Source organism: Camelus ferus, chromosome 6 (assembly GCF_009834535.1).
Source record: "Camelus ferus isolate YT-003-E chromosome 6, BCGSAC_Cfer_1.0, whole genome shotgun sequence".
In the NCBI taxonomy this organism is placed as follows: domain Eukaryota; kingdom Metazoa; phylum Chordata; class Mammalia; order Artiodactyla; family Camelidae; genus Camelus; species Camelus ferus.
The window spans coordinates 55,517,188-55,531,636 of NC_045701.1; the positions used below are offsets into that span (position 1 = coordinate 55,517,188).

Below are 14,449 nucleotides of genomic sequence, written 5' to 3' on the forward strand. Positions count from 1 at the left end.
CTCTCTCTAGTTTCTCTCTCTAGTTTATTAATCCCACAAAATACCACATGAGCCCCTTATTAGGTCTGGAGAGAGGGGGACAAATTACTTACTTTTCTTCATTTCTTCATTTCCTTTACATATAGTTTGTTTCAGCTGTTCAATTCTCATCTTGCAGGACATTATTTTCCATCTCTTAAAAAAGGAATGCAATAAATATCACAAACGTTGATCTCTTATAATTAATATGATTATCCACCTAAGGCCACTACATATATAGAGGTATATCTTAGAAAATGTAATGAAGAAAAGACCAATATAACTGTATTTATTACAGGTTTTATAACTGGCGAATTACAAAGAAGAAAAAATGTTATTATGGCTCAGTGCAGAGGCTGCTAGGAAATTAAGAGAGAGAAATTCGCATAGTTCTTTTATATGTTAATGAACACACAGGAAAATGTTAAAGGATATTCTCACAACATGCTCTGTCCAATATACAGCTACTGGTCCCGTGTGGCTATTTAAAAATCTATTAGAATTACATATAATTTAAAAATCCAGTGCCTACTCCCCCTACCCAAGTGGTATATGTCAACCCTCCACTGTGGCTAACGGCTACCATACCAGGGTAGTGTGGCATAGAGAACACCTGCATTATCAGAGAGTTGTACTGATGAGCTGCTCTAAACCCTTAGTGCTGGTTACTGAGGAGACCATCAATTGTATTATCTCACTGATACAATAAGCTAATATTACTTAAATTCCAGTGGGGTGAGAGAAACATCTGAGAACAGATTCATGGGGACTGAAGGATTCAGGAATGAACTAGCAATGAGATGTCTTCACTTTTAAGAGCTATTAGTCTTTAAGAATCAATATTCAAGCTTGTGATAAAAAAAACTAGAAAACAGAACAGGGAACTTTGAAAAATTTAGGATGGGATTCTTTATAAATAGTCTTTTATAATCTTTTTCCATATAACAAACACACTTTGTTTATATAACATTCAGAGCATATGCAGAATTCACTTACATTACATTTAAATATTATTTAAAAATTATAATGCTTATTAGTATGAAAAAAATTAAGTATCACGAAGGAGAAGAAAGTGATTAGCCTAATTCCTTCCTATTCTTCAGGAGTGATCTCAATTACAGGTTGACAATTTTTTTTCAGGATTTTTTTTTAGAGTATACATATATTTAAAACACATACATAAATGGAATCATACTTTACCCTAGTGTACCTTTTTTTATTAAAAAATCTATCTTGGACATCATTTCACACCAATACATGTAGACTGACCATATTCTTTAATTATCTCATTCTGTTTGATGAGTATTTAGTACTATCAGTGATGCGGGCAATCAGCTTCTTTACCCTTAAGTCTCTGTATTCACGTGCATTTTCTTAGGAGGAAAATTGCCAGATATACTACATGCATTTTAAAAAAACCCAAACCACCACCAAATTGTCCCCCAAACGAATATGTTAATATATATTCCCACCAACAGTGAATAAAAGTGCAATCAATCAAACTCCTTATCTTCATATGCTGTATTCATTTTTTCCCAGTTTAAATTCATTTTGCTAGGGACTTTAACATATAGAACTTTTAAACTTTTATGTAGTCTGTCAAAATGTTTTCCTTTATGCTTATAAAGATCTGCTCACCCCCAGATTATAGAAATACTCTCCCATATTTTCTTTTAATATTTTTTAGTTTACTCTTCACATTCAACCATTAATCCATCTATAAAGTGTGTGGTTATGATGAGTAAGTGATTTCAAAAATGACACCCCTCACTGTTCTTGTATTTCTATGCCAATACCAGACTCCATAATTATTCCTTACGGTGGTTCCACAATTAATTGCCAATACCCCATTTTTGGTATCTAGATGAAATATCTGAGAAGCCCACACTACAAATATATTCACAGAGGACTGCCAAAAAATGATCAAAAATAAATTTAAATTCAAAATGATTTTTTTAAGCTCTACCAACTTAAAAACATGTAACTTCAAGTATAAAGAATATTACTTAAATACATCTGAAAGCTTACCAACTGATCTGTTATCCATTTTCCTTCCATAGCTTTTAACACTCTGTATGGAGAAGAGACATAGGAAATAAGCTCTTAAGATAATAAATGTTGTGAAGCTCAAAAATGCAAAATCAACACCTTTTTAAAATAAGGCCTTAGAAACAGGTGGAAATACCAAAGTGGGATGTAAGCATTTAAAAATGTTTTCCAAATTCCCTGTTCTCTGCATTTTTTTCCTCACCTCCTTCCTTTTGCACTTTTAACACTGCCCAGAGTCTTTCTATAAAGTTTCATAATAAACTTCCATAACAGCCATAGCCTTTGTCTTCCATCATAGTCAGTAATTTCCATCAGTCATAATTAATAATAATGACAGTTACAAGATAATTCACTATCCAAAATGCTATTGTCAAGTTCCCCGCAAAAATGGCACAAGGCAGCTTTGGCAAAAATCTGTTCTATGAAATGAAGTGTTCTATGGGAAAAAAAAATAGAAGTTTCTGTGAGAGAGTAAGTTAGAAGAAATGACTGAATTATATAAATCCAAGTAGGTTTCTCTGATGCAGGGCATCTCAGAAGATTTAATCTGCTTATAAATATGTTAATCAGACTTGGGGATGTGTAGAGAACAGTGACTAGATCAGTTTGGGACATAAGGTTCTACAGGACAGTTCTCAAATCCAGAGGATGAGAGATTCATCAGGGGTGCTTATTAATACTCAGATTCCGGGGCCTCCCCACAGACCCACTGAATCAGAACACCTGAGAACAGGATTCCAAGAAGCTGCATGTTTAACCATTACCCAAGTTAATGGACTCTTCTCATGTAGATAATCTGCAGACCACACTCTGCAAAACCCTGATACAGAAGAATAAAGGTAAAGAGAAGCAATAACGTCCTATAAGAGCCGCCACTACTGATTTAAGTCTAATATGCCTTCTGTCCTGGACCCACTTACCACACATCAATTATCAGGGCCAGGGGTTTGATTCATCTACCCCATCACTGCCTGCTGTGAACCAGGTACCTAGTGTTTCCTAAAAACTTGATAATCTCTATTATCTTGCTTCTCCTAGATGCACTGCTCTTCACACTTTGTATCCTAAATTCAATGAATTGGTAACCCACATGACTGCATACCACAGCACTGAATTAAATCATGTGGTAACTGGATAACCTCCACAAATTAAAAAGTAAAATGAAAACTCACTCTTTTTGAAATTCTTCTTGCTTGCTCTTAAGCTGGCTTAACCTTTCCTTCTTGTCTATAAACCTATAAGAAAAAATTCAAGTGTTTTATTTAAACTTTCACTCTTTTCAGTCGAATGAGATTATGCAAATTCCTGAGAGCCAATCATTTCTGCAGTCTCCTCCAGAAATGTCACCATCCTGAACACATCTTCTCCATGGGATGCACACAGCTGCTTACCATTTGGTTATTTAAAACTACTAAGTTCAAATTCTCAGCTTTAGAACTCCTTCATGGGTTTAAAAAATGTGCCTATAGGTTTTTTTCACCCCTAAATTAAACTGTCTTCCAAAACAGGACACATCAGAACACTAAAGTGAATCTGAATTCAAGGAAACTGAGGCTTCTATTATAAAAATAATTTTAATTAAGCTTAATTTAACCCTGTTCTAACCTATAAATTGGTTCCTTGTAAGTATTAAAGTAAAATTTTTTTTCTCACTGATGTTATTGCTAGTCATTATGGGCTAACAAGTTACTTAATAAAAGTTATCAAAAGGAGGGAATATCACATTGCAGTTCATTTTTCTGTTTGTTGGTATTCTATCCTTATCCTGATTTTCTTCCTGCTTATTTGGGATTTAGTTTCCTTATTTTTACTTTTTGCAGTTTAAGGCAGAAACTTAGATCATCGATTTTAAGCCTGCTTCTCCCTTTTTAATATAACCATATAAACTTATAAACTTCCCCCCCAAATATTGCTTAAGCTAAACCCTAAAAATTCTGATACAGTATATTTTATCATTTAATTTGAAATTTCTAATTTTCCATAAAATTCCCTCTTTGCACCATAAATTATTTAGAAGTGTGTTGCTTAATTTTCAGATACATGGGCTTTATTAGGTAACTCACTGTTACTGCTTTCTGCTTTAACTCTGATGTGGTCACAGAATGTACTCTATGAGATTTCAATCTTGTGATTTGAGACTGTCTTATGGCCTTGCATATGGTGTGCCTTGGTGAAAATTACATGTGCACCTGGAAAAATGTGTATTCTACAATTGCTGGGTACAGAGTTCTATCAATGTCAACCAGATGAAGTTGGCTCAGTGATATTCAGATTTTCTAGATCTGTGCTGTTCAATATGGTAGCCATCAGTCACATGTGGCTACTGAGTACCTAAAATGTGGCTTGTTGTTTAATAAAAATTTGGGTAAAACGGGGAGGAAAATAGCTTGGTGGCAGGGAGCATGCTTGGCATGTATGAGGTCCTGCGTTCAATCCCCAGTGCCTCCGCTAAGGTGGGGAGTCGGGGGAAATGAATTTGAATAAAAAAAATTGTACAACTAACATCATGCAACTGATTTTGAATTGAGCTAACCGTGGCTCACTATTTTCAAAGAGACAAAGGTAATGCCACATGCTACAGTAACATGGTAAGGAGTCCAAGATTAGGCTTTTGGCTATCTCCTAAATTTCTAGCCTAAATGAAAACAATTTAACAGAACCGTAACAGCCCCAAGAATCTCTTCCTTAAAATAATTCAGATATAGAAGTCTCTAATATACATTTCTATAATTCCACATTTTAAAATGTACCCAGATATCTACTTCTAAATGGAAGGTATAAAATGGTCTGATTATAACCCTACCATTAGCAGTCAATCACTAAAAATGTACTATATTAAACAAAAAAGCCAATCAGGCAACATTATATGTGACAGAATTATATACTTATGTGACTAAAATAAAATAAAATAAAAAATTCAGTTTCTCAGCTTCACTACTCACATTTGAATAACCACATATGGCTGATGGCTTACTGGACAGCACAGATATGGCAAATCCTTGCACAAAGGTCTACTAGGTAGCACCATAATGTCCAGTAGTAGATTCACCAATTAATTTATCAGGCATTACTTTGTGCCTGCAACTTATAACAAAGCATCTTCCAGAATGTTAAGAAATCTAATCATATATTCTTATCAACTGGCTGTGTACTGAACATGTTACTTGTTATATGCTGTCATTTTCTTGTATCAAAAATGAGAAACTAATGTGGCATTTACTTCCACCTCACTGAGGCAATGTAGTGATTCATGCTCTGATAACGTGACAGAGATGACAAGCTCACAAGACTCATCAAACTGTGCAAATGGGTGACATGGGGGATAAAATCCTGTTTTCAGAGGCTATAAAAGTGCTCCTTTCCAATCTGTTATAAAAACATCACTTTGCACTGAAACAAACTGGGATGATAACACAGTCCAGCTTTGTATCAAGCCGGTTAGTTCTCCTGGGATTTGTTAAAACAACAACACAACAACAAACTTACAACATAAATACACAGATGAGAGAGGGAATAATAAACAGAAGATAACAATTCTTACTGTATCAAAACTTCATGAGTAATGTCATTATTCACAAGGAAAATTAAAAGTAAGTGGTGTTAACAAAGCTAAACAGCAGACTGATGTCAAGGAATGTGGCTGGTCAGCATTTCCATTGCTCATCAGCGCACTCGTCTATTCTCTGCATTCCCCACCCCAGTACTCATGGAGATAGATTAAAAAAGGTGGGGTGAAGGGTTCAAGCTGGGTTTATCACATAAAATGTTTAGTATTTTTTTCCACGTCATAACATATAGCTCTATCACATTCTTGAAAAAGCACATGGAATTTCACCAAATGAACCAAGTTTATTTATATAAGCTCCTATTGATGAGCATTGCCATGGCTTCCAAATTTTTGCTATTATCAGTAATGCTATAAATGAATATCCCAGTGCACAAATCTTTACAAGCTTCTAGGTTTCTCTGTGAGAAATTCTTATAAATTAACCGCTGGGTCAAAAATTTACATGCAAAATTCTGGCAGTTAACCTTTAAATTTCCTGTGAATCACTTCATATCACCTGACCAACCTGTTTTCTTGCTCCCTCCCCAAACATTGCACATTTTAGTCTTTGCCAACCTGACTGGCCCCCAACTCCTTTCCTTCAAAGATTGAAAGGCCAAAAAAACCCAAAAAACAAAAACACCTCAAAACTAAATCCTTTCAGATATGCAACTCAGGGCCTTAAAAACTATTAAACCCTTTGAACAAGTTACAGCAGTTCAAGGGAAACAGATCAGAGATGAAGAAGACTTATGTCTGAAGGCACCAATCATGAAACTAGTCATAAGCAAAAATTGGAAACTTTATAATGTCCAAGGGGAGAATGACTATCAAATGATACCATATTGCCATGAAGGATATTATAATATTTTTTGTAGACAGACATGAGTATGTGTTTATGAGATGCTGGGTTAAAGAAAACAAAACATTAGAGCATCAAATTATATACACATGGTTCCAGAAACGAGGCTAGAAGTAAATATAACAAAATATTAACAGAGTTGTAATAATATGGGCAAAATCTATTTCCTTCTTTAGGTATTTTTGTACTTTACAAGTTTTCTACAATTATCATGTATACTTTTCTAATCAGAAAAAAAAGAATCCATTCCATCAATTAAAATTTCTCATGCTCTTCCTTGGAGGATCACATCCACTATAGAAACAAATATGCAATCCCTTAAAGTATCTAAAGTCCTTAGGTCTCTTGACACAGATTATATTCTTTGGCTTCCTTAAATCTAAGGGGGGAAAATGAGCATTAACAGTTTTAAGGTCAGTGGTGGGGAACCTTCCCCATCTCTGATTTGGGCACAGATTTGGTGAAGAGTTAATAACGATTCTGGCTCTACAAATAAGGCAGCAATGCTTCTGAGGGAGCATGGGGCCTGGAAAAGAGCACAGCAACCTCCCTTATTTAAGCGGAAATGGTGAAAGAACTGAGTATTTCTTGAACTAAGATACTAACACAGCAAAGATTACTAGCCATCATATTTTTTCTCCCTTAAATTCTTTAGGTATACAAAGGTATTGTGTTTATGGACAAATACCATATGAAAAAACACAGTCCATATCAGGATGGTTCTTCTATCTTATGTAAGAAAATTTACTAAAGTATGAGAAAATGCGCAGCTGATTCTTGAACAAAGTGAGTTTGAACTGCCTGGTCCACTTAAATGTAGACATTTTTCAACGGTAAACACTACAGTACTGCATGGTCCAGAGTTGGCTGAATCCGTGGACATGGAGGAACCGTGAATACAGAGGGCTGACTAAATCATAGCGAATTAACCCCATTGTTCGAGAGTCAACTATAGTAAAAACACACTCCACTGGCAGGAACGAAGGTTGAATCATTAGCAACAAGTAGAAACAAAGAACTGTTTAGTTTCCTCACTTGTAAAATGGGAATAATTCTTATCCTGCTTGGTTATAGGGGTTAAATAAGATAAAAGTGAAAGCATCAGGTACAGGCACTCAGCACATAATATAGGCTAGTTTGCCTTTTCTTCACTGCAATGAGTGATTTTGCACTTCAGCTTACTAACATATTAAATTGAATATATATATTATATATATATTTCAGATCTGGAAGTAAATGTAAGAATTAGCATAGCCGAGCATAACTCCTCTGAGTTTCCTCATTTTAAAAGCAGGTTAATAACTCGTGGTTTTGTGGTAAGGAACAAATGAGATAATAAATGCAAAAGCCTTTTATAAATTCTAAAAGGTATGTATAATGGTAACAGTTGCCAGTAATACTGATTGAAAACAAAAGTTATATTTTCTTAGCAGATTTCCAAGTATTGGTATAAATACAGTAATAAGCTGCGTGGGATGGGAGTTGTGACCCTTCCTGAAAAACATAATCAAACAGCAGTAAGGCTGATAAACTCTTGGCTAGAGATGGGGAGTTCAGTTACCTACAGAGCTTCTGTTCTGCTGAGTGGGTTATACAAATGCGAGTCCAGAACTGAACTCTCATGACAATAGATTTTTATAGGCTCTGGTGACTGACAACCGAAAAGATACTGGAGGGAGACCAGAAATATCCAAAGGACAGTTTTTTGGATATTGGTTGTATCTTCCCCTTGAAATCTTTAGTAACATCTAAATTTCTCACTGGGACTTTATCCCATCTCTCAATTTGTTCAGTGCCCATATTTCTGTTTCCTGGTAAAAGTGTATTCATATATTCTTAAAACTCATCAGTGAAGGTAATGCTGTGTTATTCCTGAAAGTGTACTTGCAAAAGCAATATCCATATGCTCATAAAATGTGCCTTTCTTTTTGATCCATAGTTTAAAATAACTGGTTCCTAAACCAGCAAGATGATTTTCCTTGGTGCTACAGCCTCTGGGTATCCTCAGATTATGTCCTGTCTCACTACTACACCTATCATAAACTGGTAACCAGTTTCTTTCCAGTTTTGAGCACAAAGATTACTTCAACTTGTCAGTTATCTATTGGGTAACAGTGTTATTTCTGGTGTCAGATAAATGTATAATTCAGAAAATTATGTTCCTGTTAAAAGACTTAAAATTTTAGAATATTCACCAGTACGAGATCCAAAGAAGATTCTGTTGAGAGAACTTCTTAATTACTCCTCTTCATCTCTTAAAGAAGCACACAAGTTAAAACGCCAATGAAAAAGCAGAGAAGAAAGTGGGCACTGTTTCAGGACTGGGGCCGCAGTGCGAGATGAGGAAAGGATAGTGCTGGTGAGGACACCAAGGTTATAAGGAAGTGTTCCCACTGAACAGTAACAAAAAAGTCATGAGTTTAGATGTTTTTCAATCTAACTGCCAAACTCACAGTGTCCACAAAATTATACAAAGACACATGTTCCCTTTTTAGGAGTCAAAGGAACTAATTTTGGGGAGATACATTTGTTCTTTAATATCTAATTTTTCTTGAACTGATATACCATTAGAACATGTATATTCAGTGAGTCTATTAATGAAACCTGAAAAAAATACATTTACATTTACAAGAACTTTGATAGGCATATCACATTCAAGACCCATGTAGGCACAGCTAATGTGGCTACTTTACTGTAAAGAATCAGAGGTTAAACAAAGGTTTTAAAATTGTGTTGTAAGATTCCATATTTTATTTCCAAGTGGTTTCCCACAGCTAGTGAGGAGGTCTTCATAAAGCAGAAGGAAAAATAGACTGAAAGCAGAACACAGAATACAAAATTTTTCATAAGTTCTGAAGACAGTAGAATACTTCACAATCAACATCTGGCCCACACAATTTAAGGCTTATCCGTAGTCAGTGTAAATCCTTGAGAGCAGAGACCTGCCTTTCTCTTCTGTAACTGCCAGAATATTTTATGCAGATAACTACACACAGTGAGAGCTCAGTAAAAGTGATCTGGTCACCAGGACAGTGGTTCTGGGTCTCAAGAGATTCTTAGAGTCTACTAGATACTGGGCACTGTTCTGGGAACAAAGGAAAACAAACCAGCAAACTCTTCTCCCTTAGGAACACACAGTTCCAAACAGGGAGTGATGGAAAGTGAAGTGAAGCTACCTGAGCAGTCCTGTTACCCCTCAACCCAAAAGTTTCTTTTTCATTTCTGATTTTGGAATGGTTCTGGTATCTGCTCTTCATTTTTCTGCTTAGTTGTGTTTTTTTTTTTAATTTTATTTTATTGAGTATAGTCAGTTTACAATGTTGTGTCAATTTTCAGTGCAGAGCCCAATTTTTCAGTTCTACATGAACATACATATATTCATTGTCACATTCTTTTTCACCGTGAGCTACTACAAGATCTTGTATATATTTCCCTGTGCTATACAGTATAATCTTGTTTATCTATTCTACATATACCTGTCAGTATCTACAAACTTCGAATTCCTGGTCTGTCCCTTCCCACCCACCCCCCTTTTCTGCTTAGTTATAAAAAGAAACCCACTAGAACACATCCCTCTTCTGAAAATAATTTGTACTGCAGTGTTTAAAGTTGTCTTGCCTTTGCCATTTCTTCAACAATTTGCCTATGACGTGCTACCCGCTGACGCTGCTCTAAGCACTGGGGATCGAACTGAACAAAACCAGAATTCATGCCTGCATGGAACTACATTTGGGATGCAATTACCCTCCTCAAATAAATACACCAATTACCATGCTCAACACCAGGGAAGAACTGAGTATTGTGACAGAAAATAACAGTGAGGGAGATGGAAGTAGGGACCTACCTTAGTGAAGGTCAGGGAAGGCCTCTCCAGGGAAATGACCTCTAAGCTGAGACCCTAAAGTCAAGGTACCAATCAGGAGGAAAAGTCTTCCGGGCAGAGGGAACAGCAAGGAAAAGGGCCCAGGGGTAGAAAAGTTTCACAGTGTTTGAGGATCTGAGAGAAGGCCCCTGACCAAGGAGCTGTGAACATGAGGGAACAAGGCATGAGTTTATTCTATGAGTGCTTAATACATACCAGATGTCATGCTAAATACCTCAGTGCATACTCTTATGTAATCACTACCAGAAACCTATGACGTTAGATACCCCACCATTTTCAAAACGAATTAAGCACATGAGAGGCTAAGAAACTTGCTCAAAATCACATAACAAGTGGTGGAGCTTGGATGCAATTCAGTGCAGTTTGAATCCAAAGATCACATTTTAAACTCAACCTTACAGCCAAAGTTAGAAGGCAGAAGCCAAATCACATGGGGCTCAATATGCCACAGTCAGGAGTTTGAATTTTATTTTAAACAAAGTAGAAAGCTTTAAGCAAAACAGTGACATCATCTGATTTACATTTCTACTGTTGCTGCTGTGCAGGGGGCCAGAGGGGGGCTGGTGGGGATCAGCATATATAAAAGAAAGGAAACCAATAAGTAGCCAGGAGAGAAATGATAGTGGTCTCGACTAGAAGTAGACAGATTCAAGATCTACTCTGGAGCAGATCAAAGTAGACTTGTCAATGATTTGGACACACAGAATAAAAAAAAAAAAGGAAAAGCTAGGATAACTCTCAGGTTTCTGGCTTTAGTAACAAATGGGTCATGATAGATAATAATGAAGTGGTTCAGGATCAGACTGAGTTTGAGAAGGAAGCGTAGATTCATTCAACAAATCTTTATTAAGCTTCTACTATGTGGGGATACAGCAGAATACAAAACTGTCTTGTCCTCACAGAGCTTACATCATTTGAGTGGAGAGCAGTTAGACAAATTAACATGTAAGCCATAAAATGGTAATAAGTGCTATACAAACAATAAAGAAGGTTAAGTGGGAAAGAAGTTTACTATTTTAACTGAAAGGTCACAGAAAGTTTCTCTCATGTATAAGCAGAGACCTAAAGGAAACAAAGGAAGCAGCCCTGAAGACTTCTGGGAGAAGAGTTTCTGGCAGTCTGAATAAGACTGCAATGGTCCTGAAGCAGGTGTGTTCTTGGTACGTTTGAGGACCGGCAAGAAGGCCAGGGTGGTACTACAGAGTAGGTAAGGGAAAAAGCAACAGGAGATCAGAGGAGGAACAGGCAATATGTAACTTTGCTTAAGGACTCTTGCTTTTTTCACTTTGGGTAAAATAGGAACCCTCCAGAAGATGTGAACAGAGGACTGGAAGAGTGGTGTTACTCAGGCTGCAACATGGAAACAAGGGAGCAAGGGTGGAAACAGATTCAAGAGGCAATAATCCTCTGGTGGATCAGACCAGGAGGTGGTAAAAGGGTCTGATTTAGGACAGGTTTTGAAGGGCTGATAGGATTTGTTGAAGGGATTAGATACGGTGGCATTAAGAGAGGAGTCAAGGAAGACTGGAAGATTTTTTTGGCTTGTGCCAAAGAATGAGGTTACCATTTACTGGGATGATATGAGTGTGAGAGAAAGAGATTTATGTTGGAAAACTATGAATTCACTTTGCCATATTAAGATGTATATTCATTACAGATTTAAATACACAGTAGACAGTTATTTTCTGGATTTCACAAAAGCCTCAGTTGGAGATACAAGTCTTCGGAATACTGATGATATTTAAACCATGGGAATGGATCTAGGAAAAAGTAAATAGAGAATAGGGTCCAGAACTGAACCCCTGATAAACTCCATTAAATATTTCTATTTCCTACCTAGTAACCTTATAATAAAACTGTTCTCATTTTTAAAGCTGTTACTTATTACATCAGCAGTTTCTAAAGTCATCATCAATGGGACACAGCGATAAACTAAAAAGATTATACCATGCAAATCTCAAAAGAAAAAGAAAAAAATGAACACCACTCATGATCAGACTATCAGGTATTCAAAAAACAATTCCAACTATACATGCTATACAAGTCAGTGATTAAATACATGGCACATGGGTTCAGGCTGCCTAGATTTTAATTCTGGTCCCCACACTTATTATTTATGTGACCCAGGGCAAGGTACTGGGCCACTTTCCTTGGCAGTAAGTTGAGGATAACGACTTGTTGGATTGTTGTAAATGAATTAATACCTGAACTTTTGCACTCAAAAAATGAGCTGTCTTACTATCATTGACACTAAGTTATTTAAACAAAAGTTGGGAGTGAGAAACCTTGCAGCTAATCACACTAATTTTTCAATTATCTTAACCAAAGACTTGTGGGTCTGTTTAAATTTCAAAACAAGGCCAAAACGTGTTCCTAAATTCAATCCTCTTCACTAAGGGCTTGCAGCTCCTAGTCTGGATTTTAAAACAAAGCCACAATACACCCCCAAATTCCTTAGCATCCAAAGCAATCTTTGGAGGCAGAGGGGAAAAGGGAGGAACCAGATAGTCGACCTCACACATTAGAGTAAGTACGTCTGATAACAAGGTCCATCTGTGACACAGGTTACCAGGGCCCGAATCCCTCTTAACCAGTTATTTGATTCCCTTCTGGCCTCTCCTCTAGAGGATGAATGTGCTTTCGAAGATACATGTTAAACAAAGCTTTTGAATGGAAGTGCAGCGAAGTACATAGAATCCATCTCTATGGCAGTTAATAGGGAAAGACCTCTCCACAGTCACAATCTATCCCTTTTCCCTAGGACCCAGGTGCACCGTGAGTCAGACTCCTCTCTAGTGGGTTACCGGAAAACGGCGACCTTCCCTTATCTGGCCTCCACCCCCGGCTCTGTCCCCTGGAGCAAAGAGCCGGCGCAAAGCAGCTACCCTCCCTACCTCGCCTTCCTCTCGCCGGACTCCGGGGCCCACACTCGGGCCCAGGTTACAGCCTCCCAGCCGGCGGAGACACCCAGGGAAGAAACAATAGGGCCGTGGCGGCTGCCGTACCTTTCACGGTCGCGGCCGTCGAAGTAGACGAAATCGCCGCTCTGGACACACTTGGCGCAGGTCAGCCGCCGGCGAGTGGTGTTGCACAGCGGGCACCGCTCGACCGCCACGTAGAGCCCTTCTGCGTCGTCCACAGAATCCACCAGGTCCGGGGCGAGCGGCTGGGGCCCGCAGCCAGGAGCCTCTGGCGCCCGGGCTCCCTTCCCACTGGGAGACGCCATGATGGCCCGAGAACAGAGCCAGTCACGTGGGATTTTGTTTTCAACCCGGTGCATCCTGGGCGAGGAGGAGGGGCCTGGGAGGAGCCTGGGGGAGGCGCCGGGAGCGCGGCTGGGGTCGCACCAACCCTCTCCCAGCCTGACCCAGCCTTCGGCTGCCCGAGGCCGGAGGGGCTGACGATTTTCCTGACCGTTCAAGGGCTGCGGTCCCGAAGCAGGAAGAATTATGTTACAGGGGCGAATCCGCCCAACAAAATGTCATCAGTGGCTCCATCCTGCCCAGGCTACAAGTTAACGCCTCAAACTTATGCAAGAAATAGTAATACGATGCCCTAAGGATTCTGGGGAAACGGATTGGGACCGCAGTAAGGGGATTTCTGCAATTCGCTATGAAGGCTTTTAAATTTGGCTAAAACTACAGCAGAGTTGGGAGAGGGAGCTGGGTCTTGGAGCGAGGTTGAGTTTTTTGGCTCACCCACCTTAAGTGTGGGATTCGGGGCTAATTCCTCATCTCTCTGTGCGTGTGTTCTTACCTGTTAAAATGGAGAGAATTACAGTACCTACCTAACGTCTGATTAATAAGTAAATTCGTTTAATAGTAATGTGATAAGTACTTAACCGATAATAGCTAACCAGTGGAAACAACCATAATGAACGTGGAAATCAAAGTTCTGTCTTTCTGAAAAATAAATTTTAATGTCCAGCATTTGGCCCCTACTCTGGGCCGTGCATGCCCTGAGAAAGAAACTAAACTGAGTAGAATTTAACATAGATTATTCCAAAAATCTTTCTGTGGAGGTAAATAGGGTGGATCGGAGGATTATATCGGAGTAACTAGTGTATGAATATGCCTCTAAACTACAGAAG

At 38.2% G+C, this 14,449-nt stretch overlaps 1 protein-coding gene across 2 annotated transcripts in view; it reads right to left on the minus strand.

The window, feature by feature from the left end:
- The window catches only part of ATG14 (autophagy related 14), a 34,475-nt gene extending 20,433 nt beyond the window's left edge, over positions 1 to 14,042 (minus strand). Inside the window, exons 1-4 of one of the 2 annotated variants that reach the window (XM_032482086.1) lie at positions 13,365 to 14,042; positions 3,240 to 3,302; positions 2,047 to 2,089; positions 93 to 174 (exon numbers count right to left, since the gene is read on the minus strand). In XM_032482086.1, coding sequence (XP_032337977.1) covers positions 93 to 174; positions 2,047 to 2,089; positions 3,240 to 3,302; positions 13,365 to 13,639 — 463 coding nt within the window. In that variant the 5' untranslated portion in view covers positions 13,640 to 14,042. The remainder of the gene's footprint in view (positions 1 to 92; positions 175 to 2,046; positions 2,090 to 3,239; positions 3,303 to 13,364) is intronic. The other variant, XM_032482087.1, reaches the window with a different exon arrangement.
- Between the last annotated feature and the right edge of the window lie 407 nt (positions 14,043 to 14,449).